Genomic DNA, 26,053 nt, shown 5'->3' with positions numbered 1-26,053 from the left:
CGTTTCATTACCGGGCTAGATAACATCATGATGCAAAGGGGAGTTTGCTGGCTATCCATTTATATGGGATACTTGATTAAGGTATTGTTTCTTGATTAATCTTGTTTATCTGTGCCTTTGGATTGCTGATTGTGTACCATCCAGTTGGCATCAATTTCTAGAAAACATATCCCGCGATGCTCCATAGTGCATTCATCACCGCTGTAACTGAATCCATTCCCCAAGCTGCTGGGTGCCCTCTTCATTTCCCTACTTTCACCTTTCTGAGCATTATACAAAGACATGTGATCTGTCCAAAGTTGGATAATTTGAGTCTTGTCATTGGTGCCTCAAGTGATGACCCTGGATTGATTGTTTTGACGATCCATTTGCTTGTATTTTTGACTGTACAAGACTCTTGGGAATCTTAGCTTACCCAGAGATTAAAAGTATCAATACTCTTCCTATTCTGCTTCTTTGGAGTCAACTCTGGGGCTAGTTCCTGTTTATTTGGGCACTGGATAACATCCCCGTGAAAAGAATCAAGTTAAGCAATTCCAGCCTGAGCTGCATATATTCTTCACTATTGCCTCCTCATAGAAATTATTCTGATTCAAAGGAGAAAGAATGAATCATTATAGGGGGTCTCCAGTGTCTGTTTCGTCGAGTTTTAGAGTCCTAGAAGTGGGTATAACAATAGCATCAGAAGGAGAGAAGCTACTACCGTATGTGTTAAATCAGACCATCAAACCATCTGGCTCAGCAGTACTCAAGCTCACTGGGAGTAATTTTCCAGCATTTCAGAAAGGAGTTTACCTCGTCTTACCTGAAAAAGCCAGCAATTGAATCTTGCTCAGATGTGGCACTTAAAATGTTGACTTCGTAGAGCAGGTTCTGTACATCATTTGTTTGTTTATTTAAATGCATCAGAAGCCTAATTCCAGTGGTGTACAAAAACAGCAAGGAGCATTAGTTCAGCAGGAAATCTATCCTAAATTATTTTGCTAACAACCCACTATTAAACAATGACAAACATCAGCCCAAGGCCTGGGATCAAAGCGTCATTTTCAAGGCTTTCGGGATTCCAGAAAAGAAAGTACCATCCTTAGTCTGGGAAGATGTTGTCCGAGAGGGTGGGGGTCTCAACAGGGAAGCCACATTTCCTAGATCCCACAAAATGGTAATCTTGAATGGAATCCATCCACCATGCTGGAATATACTGGGCGGGCAGAAACAATCCGAGATAAGCAGTCTTTGGGGCATCCAGACCCCATGCCATCCAGGGCTTCATAGCTAATAATCAGCACCTTGAATTGCACTTGAAACCAGTGAGGACTGTTTTGCAAACTGAAACTAGATGTAGCTCAGGCGTGGCTCTATATTAAGCTCTGCAGCTCTGAAACTGTTGAGCTCTGAGTCTGTCTTTTGAAGATGAAATTGCTTCTCTCCTCTGCTTGCCTACTGAACTAAAGTGAAACTGATGTCTGTTTCTGAGCTCCTGAGTTGCTACTGAAGTTACTTGCAACATGTTTCTGTTTGAGTTTGCTCCATGTTGGAGAAATCTACAACTAGTTTGTAAAATCTACTTATTATGTTTATAAAGATGTTAAACAAAGCATCGGCCACCTGTGTTTATTTTTCTGGCACTGAATTAATGCTGCAAAACTCTGAATATCCAGATAATCTCTTTCCTTGGAGATCCTTTGTAGCTGTCATCCAATCACCTTTTTCACAACTTTCTGAAGAAAGGGAAGATTAGAAATGTTCCGGGGCTTTTACAAGCTTGCTTTCAAGCATCTTGTCCAAGCTATAGTCACTCATCACAAGAAGGCGTGACATGGTAATCCTCGAGAGGCTGTGCTTTTTCTGTGGATACCGAAATTTTGCCCTTTGATAGACACAGTGCTTAGAGCCGCATCCTAGCCATCTTTCCAGATGCAGAACAGATGCTGTGCCTTGAATTACACGTCCTCCAAAAGGCTATTTATTGTGAATGAGGCAATACGGTCCAATGTAATCCTGCCGTATGAATGATTAACTTTTCTGCATTCAAGAACAATTATTCCGTTGTTTCAATACTGCCGAGGAAAGCAAAATTATAATTGAGGCTAACGTACATAATTGAGGGTTTCTGAGGCAAGGCATTCTTCCCGCTCTTTTTTAAAGAAAAGGGTAGCAAATGTACATCTTGGTGCCCTTGATTTTTGACAGCTGGCCTTTCAGGTTTGGATTTAGTTGAGTCTGGGTGAGATGCCTTCCTCCTTTTTTTAGTTTTTTTTTTTATTAGCACACATTCTACCTGAAGACTAATGGGTTTTTTCATAATTTCCTATAGTAACAGTCTACTTTTCAAAATATCCAGCACAATATTTCTCGGTTTTGCCTTCCATAAGTTGCCAGATCCTTGGATCAAGAATTTTAGTCATCTTGATCTGTTTCTGAGATATTATCTTTGCCTCTGGTGCTATATGAATATCAATATTATTTTAGCTCTCTTCTGCTGCATTCCTTATTGTTGGATTTGGTAAGGGTGGAGGAGAGAGGTAGAAATGGAAAGAGGGATTCTCTAGCCATGTCACCCATTTCTCAGCTGTCACGCTCAGCTAGCTTTTGCTATTAGTGCCCTTTCGTGCATTTAATTGGTCCCTCCTTCCAACAAGACTGACTCCATTTGGGGGAAAATTGGAAATTCAGCTCCAGCAGTTTTTTCAACTTTATTGTAACGTGCTCAACTGGGTTGGGCTGTGGCAAGGAATACAATGTTTGGTGTGGAGATTGCAAAGTGTCAATATTTGGGGAGAACAAAACTGCATTTTGCTCAATTAATTCTCAAAAATGCTTGATGCTGCTTTCCATTTGCATAAAAGGCCTGGTTATTACCGTTTAGTACAAGCTTTGTGTTGGTTGCTAAATGCTTATCAGCCCAAAAAGTTCTTTTTAAAATTTTAAGTTTCATAATCATTATTTGGAATTAATACATCAGGAAGATTAAAGAACCTGCCCCTAATCCGTCTAACTCTCAGATTTCATCGTACGGCACCTTACATTTCTTGCTTGAAATTAGGATGCTTTTAGACAAACTGCATTTAGAGATGGACATCTTGAAACAGCTGCAATAGTGGGGGGTATGATAACTCTAAGAGGAACATCTGGAAGAGTTCTGTGTCTGCCACCTAGAGATCTGTGACAGATAACATAGTTGTTTTCGAATATCTAAAAGGCTTCCAACAAAACAGGCAGAAAATTCTCTGGTGCTGTAGAAAGCAACATTCTACCGTAGTCACTCAGTGAAAAATGCAGGGAACAGATTTTGCTAAAAATCAGGGCGGGGGGATTCAAACTAGATTATATTAGATTAACAGAGTTGGAAGGGACCTTGTAGGTTATCTAGTCCAACCCCCTGCCCAAGCGGGAGACTCTACACCATTTCTGACAAATGTCAGTCTAATGTCTTCCTGAAAGCCTCAAATGATGAAGCTCACACAACTTCCAGAGGCAACTTCTGTTCCATTGGTTGATAATGTTTAAGAGAGAAAAATATTCCTCCAGGAGTGAGTGTATTTCCCTCTGGGGGAATCCGCACTGTATATCAGACATAAATACAATTGAGCGAGTCCAGAAGTATTTTACCAGAAGAGTACTACATTCCTCTGTTCACAACAGAATACCCTACACCACCAGATTTGAGATTCTAGGCTCAGACAACCTTGAACTACTCTAGCTAAGATTGGACTTAAGTTTAGTACATAAAATCATATGTTACAACATCTTACTAGTTCATGAATATTTCAGCTTTAACCACTACAATACAACAGCACACAACAGATATAAACTGAATGTAAACCACTCCAAACTTGATTGCAGGAACTACGATTTCAGCAACAGAGTGGTCAATGTCTAGAACTCACTACCTGATTCTGTTGTCACCTGCTCAAACCCCGACTCCTTTACCCTCAAACTAACCTCTATTGACCTCACCCCATTCCTAAGAGGTCTGTAAGGGGCGTGCATAAGCACACAATCGTGCCTACCGCCCCTGTCCTATTGTCCCCAATTATTAGTTCCTATTTCTTGTATTTAAGCTTATGTTTATTCTTATTTCTGTTACAAGCTTTTGACAAAATAAATAAATGAAATAAACTATTTAAGCAATATGTCTGTTGAAATTCTCAGACCAGGTCATAGTTGTCTCAAAGATGCTTTTTCAAAAGGCAACTGGACTGTTTATTTGTTTTTCCTTGAGGAAGGAGGAGAAAATGTTTCACTTCTTACCCAAGAAGCTTCATCAGTTAAGGGCATTTTCCTTAAGTGAGACCATCTCATGACTTGGATAGGCCATATACTTAAAGCAACTAAGAATTGGGGTTCTGTAGCTGAACAATTGCATAGTTCCAGGTCTCTTCAAGGGCTGTTCCTGGAATCTAATTATAATTGTTGCATAAATTCAGCAACCACAGATGATTGTCAGGAACCAACTCTTAGTCCACTTATCGGATAATGAATTATCTGGAACCATTGTAGATTCCACTATTTAATCATTGCCAAAATAATATTCAATATCTTGGAATCAGTAGGCCTTTTGGGTAAATCTAATAAACGCTAAGATGCCAACATGTCAAGAAAAATGAATTCTTGCCTTCTTCCTTGCCTCAGTTTATTCTGATGGATGGTTTCATATAAAGGGTGGTAAATATTAACTTTCAAATGCTGATTATCTATTATTGATAATGCTTGGCATTAGAAGAAAAATTCTTAATGGTGCACAATCCACATGTGGCTCTCGTGGGGAAAATGCTTCACAGCCCTTGGGAATCTTTCTTGGCATCTCACTATAGAGCAGTGAATGACAGAAGATTTCGCTACATTACTTGAGTAGATAAACAGATTAATATTTGATATAAATAAATAGGGAGGTGGAGGGTTTCAGTTATTGCAGTCTTCGGTCTGAGCCTTTGAAAGTTGCAGCATTTTGTGCCCCTAAAATAGACACATAGTTAGTGTACTTCATACAACAAGGGTGTCCTAGGCCCCTAAAACTAGGATTAGAGATCAACGACTACTTTTGTTGGTTTTGTGTCAACAGCAATTTCCTAATAGTGTTTGAAAATGGCACTTTTATTAAGGTAAAATCAGGACTAGCAAATTTCCAGATTCCTTATTTGGATTTGTCAGTTGAGTTTGTTTGACCCAGAAAGTCCAAAAAAATCAGATCAAAATAGATATAACAAAGGAGGCCTGGAGAGGCTGTGTGCTCTGTTTTCATTGGCAGAAGGACTGCAGAATGCCATCGCAGTTGAAAACGGAGCCTTGACAAGTGATGTCGAGCTGGCCAAGCACATCCTGGCCACACCTCTGCCCCCCCCCAAGATCAAACACAACCCTGATGGGGCCCTCATCAGATCGAGTTTGACACACCTGCACTAGGACATGAGTGGACGTCTGCAAGACTTCCTCCCCTTCACAGCTGTAGTTGCTCCTTGCTCCTTGAGCAACCGCCATGAGACCAGGAGAACCCCAATTATCCACCCATTCTTTCTGAGAAGTCCTACCACATAAGGAATCAAAGATGACACCTTTGATTCCAAAGCTATTCCGTCTTGCTAGGGCAGAGTCAGAGATGCTTCCTCTCCAATTGGACCCGCTGTTTCCAGGGACCGCGCTAGCACTTGCATGGCCCCATCTGCTCAGCCAATGGGCAGAGATGTACAGCAGGGTATCATCTGCATATGATGAAACCGTACCCTGTGCTGCTGGCACATGACTTCTCCCAGCATTTTCACATAGATATTCAAGAGGATCAGTAAAAGGGGCAAGGCCTGAAGCATTCCACGCTGCATTCCACTGGGCAGCTGAATGGAGCTGAGTATTTACTGGCCAGATGCCCTTCCTGTCGTTAATATGGAGTTATATTCAGCAGATACATTCTCATCATAACCAGAGAAAGAAATACCTGCCTCTACTTAGGATCGAACTCACAGCCTCATGATTGTGAGGGAAGAGCTCTGCCTCTTGACCACCATACCAATCAGAGCATCTACTAAATCAATACCAGAAATTTGTTTGGGAAATGGGAGTCAATAAATATCGGTAAATATTTATTAGTAATGTTACAATGGAATACCATAATTACTTTTCTAACAACAGAGCAATATTTTGGTAGGAAATGATATAACTTTAGAGCAGGGTCTAACTGTGTCTACCTGAGGAATTCTGAGAGTTGACGTCCACGTGCCTTAAAGTTGCCAACATTGAGAAATGATGTTTTAGGTCAACAGCAGAATAAATGCATTCTAAACTGACTATAAAATTGAAAGATATTACTAAGATGTGCTTCTTTATCAGGCTATTTCCATACCCACACTGTATAATTTCAACAATAAATATTTAACCGTTTTCTTCAGTAGTATTATTTGCACTTCTACATTGATTTTTCACTGTACGGTTCAGGAAGATGGATCGTACTGAAACACTGGCTACTACAGTTGATTGTCAGCATTAGAGAATTAGCCATGAGAAACTGATCTGACCATGTTCCAAGTTTGCAGTTTACTCAAACATACAACATACCCACACATGCATTCTTCTTGAATATTTAGTCTCTTTCCAAACTCTTATTCCCCCTTTATTTTGTTTTCTACTTATTTTTTTTTCTATTGTATTCAACAACTCCTTCAAGGTGGTTAGAGTGACTCACTCATGCCAACTATACATCTAAATTCATTGGCTTTAACATATTTATCTTTTTTTCTTCTTCTTCAGGGACTCAACAGTGTTTTTGAAGTTTACCTGGTGGGAAACAACTCCAACCATTTTATCATTTCTCCGACTTCAATCCAAGGCAAAGCAGACATTCGGATTAGAGTGGCGGTCCCCCTGGATTTTGAGACAATCCCTCGCTATGTGTTTTCTGTAAGCGTTCTTCAGACACTGCATGGGGAAGTGGTAGAAAGCCAAGGGACTGGATGGGTGATATAGGATGTTGATATATATGGATGTACACATGCAATGGTTAATTTGTTCGGAGTAGATTTTGCAACAAAATAATATATGATTCTTCATTATAATAGATAATGCAAAGATAGCAGGGTTGATTAAGGTGATTAGATATTCATAGCCACTGTGATGACCCAGGGTGGGATACAAAAGCAGCAAAGTCACGAAAACAGGTGAAGTCCCTTTAATTCTTTCAATTTGGCTTCAAAGGTCCAATTATCATTGACTGGGGAAAAAACTCCCCCACAAACAGTTGCAAAAAGGAAGAACTTCCGTTCAAATTCAAAATACATATAAATTATAAATAGGAAAAAACAACACAAACCACACTGAAGCAATTGATGAGGCGAGGGCAAGTCAGGATAAGGGCGTGAAAATGTCTACAGATATCGAAATACACACACTGGGAAGGACACCAGAACTCAGATAAGAACTGACAAACTAGAAATATTTTCACGCTTTGCTTCCAGCACTGGCCCATGCGCAGTTTGTCCTTTTAAACAGTCCTCACAGCTGCAGCCCATGAAGGGGATCAAGGCCCTTTCCTCCCCTATAGACCACGCCATTCACATTTCTCCCTTATCCGCTCCTCTCTGCATGCCCTAGGATGAAGAGGGGGTGGGCCTGGGTCTTCCTCTGAATGCCCAGCCAGCCTGTGCCCTTCCCCAGTTTCCTCCGCAGCCTCCGGAGCCACACTCCCACTCCCTGTCAGCTGTTCCTCCTCTCCCTCGGAATCAGATTCTAACAGGGGCATGACAGCCGCTGTTACCAGAATAAATAGTCCTTGACTTACAACCATTTGTTTCAGTGGTGGGATTCAAATATTTTGCTACCGGTTCTGTGGGCGTGGCTTGGTGGGCATGGCGTGGCTTGGTTGGCATGTCTTGGTGGGTGTGGCAGGGGAAGGATACCGCAAAATTCCCATTCTTTCCCCACCCACTAACCTGCTTTCCAGCTCCGTTCTCCTGTGCAGGGCAACCAAAGAAGAACCAGCCGATCAGCTGGGACTCGGGAGGCAGAGAATAGATGGGGGCGGGGCCAATCCTAGGTGGTATTTGCCAGTTCTCCAAACTACTCAAAATTTTCTCTACCAGTTCTCTAGGACTGGTCAGAACCTGCTGAATACCACCTCTGATTTGTTTAATGACTGTTCAAAGTTACAATGACACTGAAAAAGTGACTTATACGATCAGTCTTCACGCTTATAACCATCACAGTATCTGGATGATGATGTGATCATTTGGGTGCTTTGCAACTGTTAAGTTTGAGCAATGAGAGGCTGAACCAGAGCATGAGTGCAACAATACTTTATTATAGCAATAAAGGGCTGACCGTGCTTGCCACGCCAGGAACTGGCTCGCAGCAATCAGCAACTGGTTGGACCCCGCAGCCTGCTTTTATAGCTGGCTGCTGGGGAGAATCAACCAATGAGGAAAGGGGAAAGAACGCCCACTCAAAGTGAGTGGACCTGAGTGAGAACTCCTAGAGTTCTCAGGACATAACACCCCTTCCCCCCAGCTGTGAACATGCATAGTCTTTGAGGTAGGCAGGAGGTTTATGTTGGCGCCCGGAACGGCGTAGTTCTGGAACATTGTCTGTCCGTCCGGGTCTGCCTGGGCAGGCAGCGTCGGCAAAGTGTCACCAGTGTGCCCCTCGGGTTGGGTCTGCCCTGGGCTCGTCGGGTTGCTCACTGGGGATGTGCTCTCGAAGGCAGGATCGGGCTGGTCAACTGTCTGGGCGCCGCTGTCCGTGTTCGGGCTTTCGGAACCGGCTGTAGGTGTGAGCTGATCGCCGGGCGTGAGGTGGATGTGAGGCTGAGGATGAAGCCTCCCCTCGTCTAGTGCCTCTGGGTCCCTGCTGGCGATGGTGCTGAGGCGTCTGCGCAGTTGGTCTCTGTGCCTTCTCCAGACGCGGCCATCCTCCAGTCTGACCCTATACGACCGCGGCCCGGTGATGGCTACGATCTCGCCCGGGATCCACAGGGGGTCTCCAGCGAAGTTCCTCGCGAAAACTGGCTCCTGTAAGATAAAATGTCTAACCCCGATGAGGAAGCGAGGGAGAGTCAGGGCAGTATTGTGGGTGAAGTCTGTCCAATACAGTCCTCAGGCGCCTGCCCATCAGGAGCTCAGCTGGGGACTTATTGGTGACTGAACAAGGAGTTGAGTGCTGGCTCATCAGGAACCGCGAGAGTTTGTGGTGCCAGTCATCCTTGTTGAACCTTGCCAGGGCTTCTTTGGTGGTCCTGACGGCCCTTTCAGCCAGTCCGTTACTGGCAGGGTGAAATGGGGCTGTGAAAATGTGGCGGATACCCAGGTTGGCAGCGAAGCGGCTGAACTCAGTCGATGCGAACTGTGGGCCATTATCGGAGACGATGGAGTCGGGTAGCCCGTGCGTAACGAACAGGCGTGTTAACACGTTGGTGATTGCTAGTGTGGTGGTCGTGGATAGCTGTGCTACGTCAATCCATTTGGAATAGGCGTCCACGACCACCAGGAACATCTTCCCATGCAGAGGGCCCGCTAGGTCGATGTAATTCTGGACCAAGGAGCGCTGGCGTTTTCCCATCTAGTAGGGGTGGCAATGGGGGGAGCAGGACGGGATTCCTGGCAATTGTTGCAGGAACTTACCCAATTGACAATGTCCTCGTCTAGACCCGGCCACCACACGTAGCTGCGTGCTAACGCTTTCATTCTCACGATGCCAGGATGTCCCTCGTGCAATGCTTCCAGAACTCGGGTACGCAGTGAGGCCGGGATGACCACTCGAGTGCCCCATAGTAGACAGCCCTGCAGACTTGACAATTCCTGCATGCGAGTCTTAAAAGGTGTGAATTTGTTATCAACATTGCCACCCGGCCACCCCCTCCTCACCCAGTCGAGCACCTGGGCGAGTGTACGGTCTGTCTTGGTTTTAGCCTGATTGGGACTGCTTGGGGGTCAACTGAGAATGAGATGGGGGTACCGTTATAACACCCCAGCTCTTCGCTGAATACATCTGAGTAATCAGCGAATAAGGAGTCAGTGTCTGAGGTTGAGACAGCATGGACTCCTGTTAGCCCTAGGCCGAGATGGGGAAACCAATCGAGCCCCAATAAGGTGGGGAGATTGCCGTTAACTACCACTAGAGGTAGGTGACCTTTAAAAGCTCTAAAACTGACAAGAAACTTGCCTCTGCCGATTACAGGAATGGTCTTCCCCTGGTAGTCCTTCAGGCCAAACTGGCATCTCTGGAGCCGGCTAGTGGATAGGCTTGGTTGGAGCCTCTTAAGGGTGTTCCACGAGATAATTGAGAGCGCTGACCCTGTGTCAACCTCCATGCGGCACGGTTTACCTTCTAGGGAAACGAGAGAGAAATTTTACTAACAGTGTGGCAAGTGTGCTTGGCAAGGTGGTGCGTGCGACAGTTCAATACTTGCCTCTGTGGTCCCGAGTGCGAGGGAGGGTGCCGTTGTGCTGTGCCTTGGGGGGCTTGGCAGACTCTCGCGATGTGTCCCCTTTTATGGCAGTTATTGCAGGGGGCTCCTTTAAACTTGCAGGTGGCCCTCTGATGAGATCCCCCACAGGCTAGGCACAGGGTGATGTGCTTGGGTGGACCGATGTTTTCTTGTTTGGCTCCTACCTGCGGCCGTCTGTCGCTGGATAGGCGGTGGACTTCGTTTTCATCACCGATGGGTTCCTCTGCTACCACCTCCTCGGAGTGGACTGGAAGTGATGTCAGCTTGGCGCTTGGGCCCTGGATTTCGGTGGCTGAGTTTGTTGCCAGTTCAGCTGCCAAGGCTTCCTCGACTGCTTGTGCGAGGTTGAGGTCTTTCTTGCGAGAAGTCGCCTTTGCAGGTGGAGGTCCTTGACCCCGCAGACTAATTGATCGAGGAGCATGTCCTCCAGGTAGGTTCCAAACCCACAATGCAGTGCTGCTGTTCTGAGAGCGGCCATATATTGATTGATGGTCTCCTTGCTCGATTGCTTCCTCATACGGAAGGTGAATCTCCTGGCAATCTGTGAGGGCCTGGGGGAATAGTGGTTAGTGAGAATTTCAAGTAACTCAGACCACGGAACGTTTTTCAACTCACGAGGAGCCACGAGCGCTGCGGCAGTATCGTAGACGGTGGCTCCACAGTAGATTAGGAAATACGACTTCTTCCGATGCTCCCCCGCATCCGCCAGGCCAACTGCATCGATATAATGATTGAAGCGGTTCTTATACGATTCCCACTTCTCCTCGTCTGGTTTAAACGCCGGGAAGACTGGATTGGAACTCATGGTGCTGGGACCGGTTGAACAACCTGAGGAAAAAATCTCTCTGGGGCAGCAGACAATGTTTTAGTGCCCGTGGTGGGCAAGTGATTTCAGCTTAGGAGAGGCTGTTTTAAATCCTCTCTTTCTCTCTGGGTTAACCACGTTAGGCTGCTAGCCGTAGATGGCGTTTGGATTCACGCCTGAGTGGGCGTCAGTGACTGGCTACAGCGCTGTGCTGTACCTTTTAGGTTTGAAATTCAAATGACAACCGTTTGAATTTTGCGCCTGATACTGAGCGGCTGCGGCTCGCAGCGCTTCACTTTCCCTGTAGCTGGGCTAACAAGCGGCTACAGACGCTTCTAACTTTCGATTCTGACCGCTCTCTCTGGCTGCGGATCAGCGTTCACTTCTTATCGCTTGCTGACCGCTTTCTCTGTCAGCGGATCAGCGTTTGCTCTTTTTGTTTGCTCTTTTTGTTGGCTGACCGCTCTCTCTGGCTGCGGATCAGCGTTTCCCTTATCGCCGGCCGATCGCTCTCTCTGGGCTGCGGATCGGCGGCTAGTGACTCAGCGGTTGCATGGTGCTTCTGGTAGCCATCCCATCCTCGTCACCAGTGTTAAGTTTGAGCAATGAGAGGCTGAACCAGAGCATGAGTGCAACAATACTTTATTATAGCAATAAAGGGCTGACTGTGCTTGCCACGCCAGGAACTGGCTCGCAGCGATCAGCAACTGGTTGGACCCCGCAGCCTGCTTTTATAGCTGGCTGCTGGGGAGAATCAACCAATGAGGAAAGGGGAAAGAACGCCCACTCAAAGTGAGTGGACCTGAGTGAGAACTCCTAGAGTTCTCAGGACATAACAGCAACCAGCATGGATTTACAGTGATTGCAGGATCATGTGATCATCATTTGCAACCTTCCCAGCCAGATTCCACCAAGCAAAGCTAGAAGCCAGATTTGTTTAATGATGATGTGGTTCACTTCTCAACTGCAGTGATTCACTTAACAACTAGGGCAGAAGGGTCATAAAATCAGCCACAATTCACTTAAATCAGTGCCTTGCTTAACAACAGAAATTCTGATCCTAATTGTGGTCAAAAGTTGAGGACTACCTGTATGGTCACCATTGACAGGGGTCTTCAAACTTGACAGTTTTAAGACTTGCGAACTTCAACTCCCAGAATTCCTTTTCCAGTCATGTTAGCTCAGGAATTCTGGGAGTTGAAGTCCGCAAGTCTTAAACTTGCCAAGTTTGAAGACCCTTGCCCATCATTAAGAGTTCAGAATCTCCCAGGTTCATGTTCTCAGTCCTTTTTCCCACAAACCTGTAAAACACACTAGTCATTTCCCTATATTGCAGGTGAATGCTGCTTTCAAGAATATAATAGAGACTCAGTTATTATAATGTAATAATCGAGACATTTCTTTAAATAATGACTGCATAGAATTGCCTATCCATAAAAACTGCTGTGAACATTGGTGATATTTCTGTCTTCTTTGCTTTAAAAACATTTGCTTTAAAAAGATTCTCTCATTCTCCAGCCCAAACATCAGCATCTACTTTAGAAGTAACCAACTTGTTTTATTCTTTTCCAATGTTGGAAAATTAAGATGGGCAATTTCCAATTTAGTTGGCACCCAGCATACACCCAGGGTTACTCTCCCTATCCAGATCAAAGCAGGCACACACAACCATTCAGTTCAGCTGGGAAAAAAAAGTATAGCTTGATCTTTACTTAATAAACATCAGCAAATGTTAAAGAAACTAGCAAAAAAAGGGGGGATTAAAAGTGGACAAAATCTGGGGGAGACTTGAACAACAGGCAAGAATTAATGTTGTCTGTGTATCTCAGGGTAAAAAGGGCAAGAATTTCAAGAGCCTCTGAAAACAATCCTGCAGATAATTTACATGCAGAGCCTCAAAGGCTTTGGTTATTCCCAGCTTTAACACAGAAGTAGCAGAACTGAGAGGAAAGTATGACAGGAGGTGATTCCCTTCTCTATTCTGCACCATTAAAGAGACAAATTGGTGGGTGGGGATGATGCATCCAACATCCAGGTGTACATATTTGTATGAAATTGTTAAAATGCATTTGGTGCATTTTCATACATTTTTATAGTCCCCATGCCATAGGCCAAGCAGCAGTGGAATTAGTTCATATGCCAGAATAGGCAGATGCTTAATGGAGCACAGCTGCACAAAGTTTGTTTCTATATTAGCCCTTTTGCTGAATAAATCCCAAAATACATATCAAACTGTGTTGGAATACCTTCTAGGTTTTATATTCATTTCCAGAATGGCTTGTATGGGCCCTTCTTTTAAAAGTATAAATCTTAATTATATTGAACTCCAGATAATTTTTTTTCTAGATTCTTGTTTTCACGTAGCAGGTTAACTCTAGCAATGTAAACATGAAGGTTAGCTGTGGTATTTTAACAAATCACAGTTGCACAGTGCAGGGGTGGGCTTCAAAAAATTTAGCAACAAGTTCTCTGCCCAGTTGTTGGGTGGGTGTGAACATGGTGGGCGTGGCCCAGTCGGCCTCCTGCATCATGGCCGGGGGGGGGGTTGTTTTCACCCTCCCCAGGCTCCGGAGGCTTTCCTCAAGCCTCTGAGAGGGTAAAAATGGCCTCCCAGGCTACGGAGGCTTTCCTCAAGCCTTTGAGAGGGTAAAAATGGCCTCCCAGGCTACGGAGGCTTTCCTCAAGCCTCTGAGAGAGTAAAAATGGCCTCTCCAGGATCCGGAGGCTTTCCTCAAGCCTCTGAGAGGGTAAAAATGGCCTCCCAGGCTACGGAGGCTTTCCTCAAGCCTTTGAGAGGGTAAAAATGGCCTCTCCAGGCTACGGAGGCTTTCCTCAAGCCTCTGAGAGAGTAAAAAATGGCCTCTCCAGGATCCGGAGGCTTTCCTCAAGCCTCTGAGAGGGTAAAAATGGCCTCCCAGGCTACGGAGGCTTTCCTCAAGCCTTTGAGAGGGTAAAAATGGCCTCTCCAGGCTACGGAGGCTTTCCTCAAGCCTCTGAGAGGGTAAAAATGGCCTCCCCAGGCTCCGGAGGCTCTCCAGAAGCCAGAAACATGCCCATTTCTGGCCTTCCAGAACTTCTGGGAGCCCCATTTTTCCCCCTCCCTGGGCTCCGAAGGCCCGTTTCTGACTTTCTGGAGCCTCTAGGAGGCCCATTTTTCACCCTCCCCGAGCCTCTGTGTGGGCCCTGAACTTACCTGGGATCCAAAACGGGCTGCGTGGAGATTCCTGGGAGGGGAGGGGTGGGCAGAGCCAGCCAGTCGTTGCCACTACCGATTCAGCAAACCAGATGTAAAATCAACATCTGGTTCACGCAAACTGGTAGCAGCCCACCCCCAGAGTCCTGAGAGTCTACAGTACCTATAAACTTTTAAAGACTTTGTTTCGATGAGGGGGCCTGTAATCTAATTAGCTTAGCAATAAAAGAGAATGGAATTGCTCTGACACAACGCAGACTAATGACCAACTTTTAGACTTGAATCTTAAAACCAAACGCCGAGTGCAAAAATTTACAAACTACTGAGGGAGGAGAGAGGTGGGAATGGCCCGTTAACTTTTAAGTGAAAAAAAAAAGAGCTAAGTATACAGTCTTATGAGATGTCAGATTTTATGACTGCATCACTTAGCGATGGCAATTCCAGTCACAACTGCTGCTGTTAACCAAGGACTGCTGGTCATCCAATAAAAATATTCCTAGACTTGATATTTGTTGGACACATGCTGGTCATCCAATAAAAATATTCCTAGACTTGATATTTGTTGGACACAAGTGTTCCAGTTTGTTCCCATGTTTGTTGGACGTACATTGCCTCAGATATAATACCCTTCAAAGGCTTGTTTTCATAACAATTACTTATTATGATTTATTCATCTGAAACCATTTTTATCCTGCCCTCCAGTCAAAGGTTTCCAAGAGAAGTTAGAAAGCGCTCACAAGCTTAAAAAGCAAAATGTTGCAGTGACAGGAGAAAGAAAAAAAAGAACGGAGAAGAAAGAATTAAAACACTGATCTTGGATAACTGTTGTAGAATGACAAACTGGATATTTGCCACAGCAGTCCCTTATATTAAGGGGCTGGGAGTCGTTAGCTGTCATGGGTTTTTGTGCTTTGATCCTCCGACACCACCCTGCGAGAGACAGGCAGCCAAATAAATCATACAAATAAAACAGAGACAGCATTTAATATTTGCTTGGAGTCAAGGACCATTAAATGCCGATGTCATATTACACATCTAAGCAATATCAGGCCCCTCTGCTGGAATGTGGGGCTTGAGAGTTTGTGACCTTCTCTGAGAATAGTTGAGTAAGAAATTAGTTTTACTGGTAGCTATGGGTCACTGAGCCACGATCCATGAACAGTCTTTAGGATCTCTTCAGTGATGATGAGGAAAAGCAGCTGTGGAAATACAGAGCTAATGCAAAGCTAAGAGCGTGCATTAACTCTGCGCCTTTGGGAACAGGAAAAAAGAAAAATCCGTATGAGTTCCAGGATTTTCTACATTTCATGTAATTGCCTTATTATTGGACGGCAGTAAAGTAGATTGTCATCGATGGGTTAGAAAGGCACAACGTTAATCGACTGAACGTGGCAGAAATGAGGGATAAAAAAAATATTGGCATATATCGATTAGCATTAATTGCAACTTCACTCATAGCTGTCGGTCTCGTAGGATTCATCTTTAGCCAAAAAAGAGAGAAGAAAATGAACGGAAATCTGCTATGAGCCTGATGCCTTCCAAAATTTAGGACCCCAGCTGCAGCAGCTTAAATAGGACTCCCCCTTTTTTTATGGTTTGCCACTATGAAAGTTTTATATCCTATAAAACTTCAGTTTAAATGCATCTCTCAGGCAGCGGAGCTCTTCCCAGCTGCCTGCTTGAGCTGCATCCCAGCGTTTCAGTGAGCTGTAAATTTGTAGAAAGTCAGAACTGCTATATAAACACCATGCCAGCAGCCTCTGTTGCTATTAGTCTTTATGCAGCAACAGCAGCAGCAAAGAAACATGAATAAAATTCAGATTTTCTGAAAAAAAAAATGTAAGGCATAAAACAGAAGTAGAAATGACTGGGGTTAAAGATTAGAAGGTTATATATATATATGGATCTTTGGTTGTTCGGGTTTTCTCCCGCGTAAGATTCGAAGTATCTAGGCAACGTTTCGATGAAGTCTCATTCATCATCTTCAGGCTTCTGTCTTCGGCTCTTGCTTCTCAGAATATATGTGTGTGTGTGTGCTTCTCATATGTGTGTGTGTGTGTGTGTGTGTGTGTGTATTACGATGCTGCTAGCCCTGTATTTATACCCCTGATGGGTAGGTTAAAACTCTTGTTTAGGATTAAGGACAGCTTTGAATATATGCATCTAATGCTTGAAGGCTGCTAATTTACATTTGATGAATATATATATTCAAGATCCCTTGGAAGGCTGCTAATCCAATATATTCTAGCAGAAGTTTATGCTCTCAGAAGCATCATTTACAATTCAACGGGTTCCTGCAGATCATATCCTCTCCCTGTGTAACTTTCTCTGCTGGTAATATACTTATTTAGAATAGGTAAAAGTTATTGATTGATGGATCTATCCAGGGGTAGGATTCTACCAATTCAGGTGAACCGGATGTAAAGTTTTCATCTGGTTTGCCAAATCAGTATTTCAACCAACTGGCTGGCCCCACCCACTCCACCCTGCCCCTCCCAAGAGTCTCCATGTGATGCAGGTCCACGTGGAGGCTCTGGGAGGGAGAGAAACAGGTCTTGCAGAAGTCTGGAAACGGGCCTGTTTCTGTCTTCCGGTGGGCCTCCAGAGCCCAGGGGAGAGCGTTTTCGCCCTCCCAGAGGCCCAAGGAAGGTTAGGGTTAGGGACCCATGGGAAAGTGAAAAACAGCTCTCCCAGAAGTACCGGTAGGCCATGCCCACCATGGCCACGCCTACCCAGTAACTGCGCGGTGAACAGGTTGCTGGGATTTTTGAATCCCACCCCTCTTGTGACTCTCTTGTGAGCCAGCCCAAAATTCAGAATATTGATTGTCAAATTCTAAATTTGGTTTTCTTACTAGCCTATTTCTCTTCAGGTTTCAGACGTGGCCGCCTTTCTCATTGTAGGGATTTGCAACGTACTTTCAAGCAGGATCAAAGATGGAGGTGCCTGGATCGGTTGCGCGCATCAGACTGTTGATTTAATTCATCCGCTGACACACCAACAGATTCCATGGGCTGTAAAAAATGTCCTTAGTGATCCTTCTAAAGATCCCAAAAGGGAAATTATGGTAGAAATAGTTTTCAGATTGACAGACTGACAATCATATTTTTTTTTCTATGATTTGTGCTGGTGGGATTTCCAGATGTTCTTGTATCTAACAGATTAGCCTCTGTTTGCAAGATTGAAGTATAACCCATTTGTTGGCGAGAACATGGCAAGACTATGTCAGAGCATATATAGAAAGCTAGAAAAAGAGCAGAGTGACAGAGGGGAAAGCGCTGCTATTTCAGCGACTGTCCTCTGTCGTGCATATTCAGAGATGTTTGGTTCAAGATTTCATGCCTGGCCTGTTGTGAAAGACATTTAAAGGGAAACAAGGGCTTCTCACTAGAAGAGAGACAAACTTTTATCCTAACTATTTTGTATTTCTTTTTCTTTAGCTATTTGCAAATGAGAGCCTACCTGACCACGTTGGTTTTGCACGGGTGAAGATTAACCTCATCAATGAGAATGACAACAGACCGGTTTTCAGCCAGATCCTCTATAATGTCAGCCTGTTTGAGAATGCCACAGTGGGAACTACAATTCTGAGAGTTTTGGTAAGCAGGAGACATGTGTTTCCCCAGCTGCTTAGACCAATATGTACCAATTTATCTGTGGCTGAAACGTTTAAATTTTCAGAAAGCTGGAAATGGATTAGAAAATATGTTGGTTTATATGTTGGTTGGTAATTAAAGACATAAATAGATTTTTATTATAGGTATACGCATTCTAAAGAAATTCCACGAACATGCATACTTATTAGTTTCTTTAAATCTAGATTCACATATCTTTAATAGGTTTAGTCAGATCAATAAGTAGACAAGTAAAGGATGATAACTCTTATTGTAGGTCAGGTTTTAAAGAACGGGGAGGAGAAACATAAGGAATTTATGTTTATGTTTCTTTTCCAGGCAATTTAATCAGACATAAGTTGGCAGCCAAATTTTGAAAAAGCAAAGATCAGAGAATGACGATGTGAGACACTTATGTTCATATCCATAAGTTAATGTTTGTTCTCTGACAGTTGCGAATGGCAAATTCAAAACTTGGAAAGTGAAAGAAATGGGATTAAGGGCAGACAAAGGACATAGAGAGAGAGAAACACAACAGGATGACTGCAAGCCACCTTTCCTTACCAAGATTATTCACTGAGGTGTGGCAATGACTGTTGTGAATTTATATTATTGTATAAGCCTTCCTCTTCTAAAAGATGCTAGGGGCTAGTAACCAGATCTGGGGTTGCAAAAAATCCAGAGAATTGATAACGAAGAGTTGACAATGAACACATATTTTTTCCTATATGTTATTGCTCCCAATTTTCATTTATTTGGGGTAGGAGAAATTCCTTTATTTAATTTTAGAAAGGAACTATTAGGGATAGGAGAAAAGAAACAACAATTTTTAAAAAATTCTCATCTAGTAGTCATCTGCCCAAATCCGATAGCCTTCGGGACAGGTAGAATGTTTTCTTTGTCTTGCCATACTAGAATCAATTTGAACTTAGATGCTGAGAATGCAGAACATTTCTAGGCCAAGAACCCCACTTGGCCGACTATGAGCCATATTACAACTAGGAATGTGGGAGCAGGAAAATTATAAACTCCAGTGTCTTCATTTCCTTTGCATTTAGGCACAGTTAAATATAGCTGGCACGATTACTCTTTGGTAAGACATTGGATCATCTTCGGCCACATCAAAAATTACAAATTGGTAACCACCTTGCAGGTCTTCAGGGGCTCCCCCAGAACCCTAAACAAGCTGCATACATACCAGGCCAGGGTTTGCATCAATGATATATGGCTTAGCAGACCTGGAACACAACAGCATCAAAACAAAGAAAGGACAGTTGAGCAAATGTCCTGCATCAGTAAGATGGAAACAGGCATCGTGAAGCTCCCCCTTAAGAGAGACAACACTTGGGTCAATTAATATAGGTATTGCCTCCAAAGAAAAATTAAATATTCTTTCATTAAGCTTTGAGGGTTTTAGTAAATCTATTATGAAGCTGTTTTTTACAATCAACATTAGTAATTGCTTGTATTCCTTATACCACTGAAGTTACATAAGGAAGATTTTCTTTCCTTTGAGTATGTTTCTCCTCACAGGCCTTTTACACTTAGACTTCAACAGGTTTGCAGATTCTTCCTGAACTCTCTTCTGTTATAAACACAGGAGTTGAAAAGAGAGTTGTAAATGAATGGCGGAGGCTTTGATTATATGCCTCAGAGCTGTACTTGTGATAACCAGTTCATATGCATTGGCTTGTTTATATGGTTGTGATCCGTGTCATTGAGAAAAAACAACCAACCAAGGCCAAGATATCTGCAGCATAACTTGAATGGGCCTTTGATGTCTTTCCCAATAAGATGTTCAAATCTGTCTGCCCACCCTGTTCAGCACTGATATATTCCCCGACGTCCCATCAACCAACATATGCAAACAGGAAGACAGAACTCAGACAAAATGTTTTAAAGGGTTTATATGTAAGTGTGTTTATTCTACAAACAGATGGTATGAAACCATATAGAGCCCCTGAGCTGTTCCCATCTGACAGTTATTAATATTTCAAACAGATGTTTAGCTATTCGGGCTGTCAAACACTAAACAATGAGATTGTTATAGCATCTTTTCTCTCCCTGCACTTCCAGCTATGCCAGCATTTTGAAGCAAATGCAAAATGCCAGGAGTTGAATCCTCTATGATAAATCAGAATACGTGCAATTAGCCTTGCAATACAGATTGGCCTCCCAGCTGATCCCCAACTTTTAAGAAAGTGCTTGTTTGTGTTCTTTTGATACTCGAGAGGAAACACTCTGTACATGTCAAAAGTGCTGTTCATTTATGTGATTGTTCCTGAAAGACGTTGCAACTGTTTAGGCACAATTGAATGTTGATGGGAAGAGTTCAGTAATGTGCAGATTGTACTGCAAAATGATGAACTGCTTTGCTTTGGAGGGGTGTGTCATACATACAAGTGAATTTACATTTCTAAGAATATACTAACTGCCTTGTGCCAAGTCCATTGGCCCATCCAACTCACAGCTTGTCAAGGTTTCCAATAGTCTAATTGGTAAACTAAACTTTAAAAAAGTGCTTTTCCAAACAAACAAAAAAATTAATGGTTGACTCGGCAGCCCAACTAAATCCTAAAATATGTTACTTGACTTTGGATTGTGTCTCAGCATTTATGATATTCATAATGTATATCTTCATGAAGTTTGTTTTCTTGTTTGTTTATTATAGCCCATCTCGCAAGGGGCTATTCTAGGGGTATGCAACAATGATTTAAACAATAAAGGATGTCAAAAAATAACCATAATTTAAAGTGTTTTAAAGTATACAGCACATGAGATCAGAATAGAGAGGGAGACCCCCTCAAGATCTCATTGGCCTCCTAAGATCTGATGACAAAGCTGGATTTTGAGAGCTTTCAGAAAGGAGGAATGAAACTAAATTCACTTTGGAAGGGCAGGAGGAATATCGCACAAGACAGGTGCTATGGCAGAGAATTATGCCTCCTTGGTCCTGCCAAGTTTCTGCTGGATCTGATGGAACAGGCTGATATTATATAGATGATGATGATGATGATGATGATGATGATATACACAACAATGTGAAATCACAGCTGCCAGTTCTTTAGCTGGTGTTGGCCTTCACACATGTCAATGTCTTGGCAAGAGCCTAGGATGTCATAAGGTTTTTGTGTAACATATATGTGGATCCAAGCTGTCGAGATTTTTCTGATTGAGAGGTGGAAATGTTGTCAATGGGCAGATTTTCTAAGTGTTCTCCAAAATATTTGGTACGGCACCCAGTATGCCAGTAACGAATAGGGTCTACCACAGCTCATTTATGCCATAACCTTTCATTTTTGATTTTCAGATTGTAATCTTCTCCTACTCTTTTATTTTCTGCCCTACTATCCCCTGGTATTGCTGCATCAATTATCCATACTTTCTTCTTTTCAACCACAGTTAAATCTGATGTGTTATGACTTTATTTATATGTTAACCTCAGTTTTGACTATTGTTTCAACTGAATTTCCCCACCAGTTTTTCATAACTGGAAAGTAATAATTTTTACAGAGGTTTTGAGTGAATAATTTTGGCATACTGTGTTTTGTTGTTTATAATCAGTTTGCGTGATCTACTTTCACAAGCCAAGTATGCAATCTAATGTTTCTTCTGCTTCTTTGCACGATCTGCACGAGGAACTATGTCATGATTTTTCAATTCTGGCCTTGATTGAACTAGATCAAATAGCTTGCCCCTGCTCAGTCAAAATCAAGGGTTCTATTTTTTAAAAAATGTTTCATTAGTAAGCCATTGCCAGATTTTATCTTTATCCACCTTTTTTTATCCACTTTATCTTTGGTAGAAATTGACTGTGTAATTCTTTTCCTTGCCTGCATTCTGTTCGTATGTTTATGACATTATTTTGATAATTCGCTTTGTGTTTTTCCACATTTAGTAAGATCTAATTTTTAACTTGTGCCAATGCTTTGTTCTTGGCAATCTGTTACATGATCAGCCAATACACTCTTTTTTTCTTTGACAGTTTGTTTGACCTGAAGCAAACTTCTGCCTCCATTTTTGTGGGAGTGGTTATTATTTATTCGTAAGGACTCTGAGCTCTTAAAAAACTCCATACAAGTGGTCCCCATTTTCCATAGTCATGGTATCCATGGTTCTGTATATCGGCAACAGATATCAGAGTTAGGTATATATGTAATTTTTTTTCATGAATCCATCATTTTATTGCACTTGTTTGTTACTTTATGCATGAGCAAAATGGTGGGTGGGCTTATTTCTGCCTATATCTGTCAGGGTTCCAAGTGATGAAATCCATTTAAAAAGAAAAGAGCAAAGTCCATCTTCCAAAACAATTTCTTTTATTTAAGAAAGCATCAAATTGGCAAAGTCCGTGGTAATTCCAGATTTGACACAACCCGGAATTACCTCACAATATCAGAAGTTAGAAACAACCCCCAAAAGTCACATTCTCCAATAGAAGTAATTCAACATTGCTTGATGTCATAAATCTCCACCTAAAGGGGTCTGAACACGGCCAGCTCATTTTCCCAAGGGGAATAAGAATCACCTAGCCTAAATAACTCTCCCTATCTCTACTCTTCCCCCACTTAGGAATGTGGCAAGCCTGAAACCCTTCCCCCATGACCGCCAAAGAGAAAGTAAGAAAAAGAATACATACTAAGCCTAACTAAAATGGCTACACATATGTCAATTTCAGGCTTGACAATATCTCCTCCTCCCTCAGGATCTTACTGAGCCAGCCCGGTCACTGCTGGCTTCTAGAGTGACATCCTTGGTTGGTGACGGAAGGAAGCACCTCATTGGCATCACACGATTCATGCTGGCTTCTTATGAGATCAAACCACAATCAGAGGGCTGCCTGAGCTCCCTGTAAAAGAGAAACTTGAAATACTGGGAGTCCTCAGCTTACAACTGTTTGTCAAAATTCAAAATTACAACAGCATTGAAAAAAGAGGCTTATGACCACTATTCATACTTATGAGTTGTGCAACATCCCCATGGTCACATGATCAAAGTTTGCATGCTTAGCAACCGGCCTATATTTATGAGACGTGATCCCAAGGCCATGTGATCACCTTTTGCTACTTTCTGAAAAGCAGAGTCTTTTACTCTCCCTCATCAGATACCGTATTTTTCAGACTATAAGATGCTCCAAAGTATAAGATGCATATAGCTTTTGGGAGGAAAACAAGGGGGGGCAGGAATCTGCCTCTGCCTCCCAACAATTTGCTTCCTTGCAGTAAACAGCAAAAAGCCTGTTTCAGCTTCAGCACAGCCTGATTAGCAGAAGCAGCTGATTGTCGGTTGGATCTGCCTCCCAACTATCAGCTGTTTCAGGCCGCAGGGATCGCCATCGCCTATTGTCTCTGTGTGCCCCGTTTTCACCTTCTGCCTCCCATTTTCGGCTTCCGCGTGCCCTGTTTTTGGCCGCTGTGTGCCCCATTTTCAGCCTGTTCCAGGTGGCGGGGATTAGAATGGCATGAAAATGGGAGGTGCGGAGGCCAAAAACGGGGCCCGTGCAAGCCAAAAATGGGATGCAGAGGCCGAAAATGGGGCGGAGGCAGCAATAGGCGATGGCGATCCCTGAGGCCTGAAACAGCTGACCGTCAGGAGGCAGATCCAACTGACAGTCGGCTGCTCATGCTAAATCAGGCTCCGCTGGAGCTGACCAGGCTTGTTTGCTGTTTGCTGCAAGGGGGCAAATTGCTGGGAGGCAGAGGCTGAAGGGTGGGGGCCAGCGGGTGAGCAGGGCTTTGGCAACATTCGCTGTATAAGACACAGAGACATTTCCACCCACTTTGGGGGGGGGGCAGAGTACATCTTATATACTTATTTATATAAGTATAAATCATGTGAAAGCAGGGATCTTCCATTTTGGCATCAGGAGCTGCTGTGGAAAGTAAGAAAAATGATCTTGATGGCGTTACGGCAGATCCTTTGCCTCGGCGAAAGGATCTGAAAGTCCACAATGAGATAACATTCAGAGGCAGCCGAAGCAGCTCCCTTCAAGGGGGAGATACAGCAGATTCAAACTTACAAGATCCTATTATTATGGCTTGTCTCAATAACAGTAATTGTATCCTTCCTGTGGTGTTGATCTGTTTAGTCCAGTCTATCTCATAAGGCTGACAACTGCAATGTTTTTTTTTTCCAGTCATTAGCGTGGCTTCTAAATGGTTAGGGAGAGATAGACAGTAATGCTAGAATCAGGACTGTTATTTTCAGCTTTTCTTTTTTCCTGGAAGAGTTTCTGAGGCTTTTTTCTTTCTTTTTCTATCCTGATTCCTCCTCCCCATTGCAATCCATTTATTTATTTAACAAATTAAACTTTTAGAAGCCAGCAGTTTTCTATTTCAGGAGGTGTGAGAGGTGCAAAAACAGTACTAGGGACATATAGGACCCTTTCCTGGATCAGCGGTCCCTACTCCCAGTCACTCATGCCCTGGTCACTTCCTGACTTGATTATTGCAACGTGCTTTACACGGGGCTGCCCTTGAAGAGCATCCGGAAGCTCCAGTTGGTGCAAATTGCAGCGGCCCGCCTGGTTTTATGCAGACCCCGGTGTGCATATGTATCACGTCTCCTGAAGGAATTGCATTGGCGGCCAATTTGCTTCCGGGTGCAATTCAAGGTGCTGGTTGTCACCTTTAAAGCCCTTAATGGCTTGGGTCCGGGTTATCTGAGGAAACATCTCTTGCCAGTGACATCTACCCCACCCATTAGAGCAAGGAGGCAGGGAGTGCTGTGGATCCCACCCTTGAGGGAGATACACCTGGTGGGATCAAGAAGAAGGGCCTTTTCTGTGGTGGCTCCATCTCTCTAGAACATCATTTCCCCCAGAGATTAGAATGGCCCCCTCGTTGATACTATTCCGAAAGGCACTGAAGACCTGGTTTTGCCAGCAGGCCTGGGGAACCCAGAGAGGGATGGAACCCATCAAATGGCTGGTGTGACCCGCTGTCGTCGGGATGTGGGGGTGGGAGTTGGTTTGGGGGGTTTTTTGGTTGTTGTTTTTCTCCCAAATTTTCTTCTATTGTACTTTACTAATTTATTTGATTCTTTTTGTTAGTTCTTATTGTTTTTGTTTTTATTTTTTGTTTTAAATATGATTTTACATTGTGTAAGCCGCCTCGAGTCACCATGGGCGGATAAATCAAATAAATAAATCAATATAGCAAATGAGCTCTATTTATATTGACTCTAGAGAAGAAACATAAACAATCTCATGCTAAAGGAGAAATATGAATTAACCTTCAAGTATCAGCACCGTTCATAATCAATGCTTTTCAATGAAATATTTACCTAAAAGAAGTTGTTTTTCATCGTAGCCCCATTTTTGTTCTTTCTTTTGGAATTATCTTCTTTTAATTAAGAAGTTATTTCTTAAGAAAGGGCCTTCAGGTTAATGCTGAACATGCCGAAATAGAGTTGTTCTCTTTGTTGTTCAAACTTTGCCTCCGAATGCACCACCCTTTCCATCAGTTCATTGAACAGGGACAAAACGCTTCCACTTTATCAATGAAATATCTTCCTAGCTCCTGGCAAGAACTCCACACGATTCAGGAAGGGGGGGTCAAGGCCTCCCCCTCCCCCCATTGATTTAGGGTGCTCTTTGCTTTTTCAGCATCTCTTGTTCCTGGAGGCTATAAAGATATACAACAACCAACATGCTCAGAAAGTGTGAAATTCGTTCTTGTTGACCTTTCTGTTGTATTATTAAAAGGTTTCATGGCTACTTGTTTCAAGGGAGGGTTGAGTCTTATTAGTTCAATATCTGGTGGGACTGGGACTTGCCAATGTCTGCCTGAGTCATTGTTAGTAACAGACACAGATTTTATCATCTCGCTTAGGGCCCCGTTGGTGCTGGTGCTTCTGGATATTCCATTGCAGGTACTGCTATATGTACCTGTTCTTCCTTTCAGGGTTTTTTGGACTAGATTTCAGAAGGGTCTTGCCGTTGTCTTCTTCCAAAGGCTGAGAGGCAATGATTGGTCCAAGGTCAATCACCTTTACTCACTGCCATGAGTTTGATC

General features: G+C 43.3%; 1 protein-coding gene across 1 annotated transcript in view; it reads left to right on the top strand.

The window, feature by feature from the left end:
• CDH23 (cadherin related 23) overlaps positions 1-26,053 on the top strand; it is a 537,909-nt gene that overhangs the window by 267,431 nt on the left and 244,425 nt on the right. Inside the window, exons 12-13 of the mRNA XM_087932328.1 lie at positions 6,739-6,888; positions 17,865-18,023. Of these exons, the coding sequence (XP_087788454.1) occupies positions 6,739-6,888; positions 17,865-18,023 (309 nt within the window). The remainder of the gene's footprint in view (positions 1-6,738; positions 6,889-17,864; positions 18,024-26,053) is intronic.

This window comes from Pseudonaja textilis, chromosome 4 (assembly GCF_049901715.1).
Source record: "Pseudonaja textilis isolate UNSWEBS1 chromosome 4, rPseTex1.2, whole genome shotgun sequence".
Lineage (NCBI taxonomy): Eukaryota > Metazoa > Chordata > Lepidosauria > Squamata > Elapidae > Pseudonaja > Pseudonaja textilis.
Note: the sequence above shows the minus strand (reverse complement) of the source record. Positions and strands in the feature narration are given on the sequence as shown.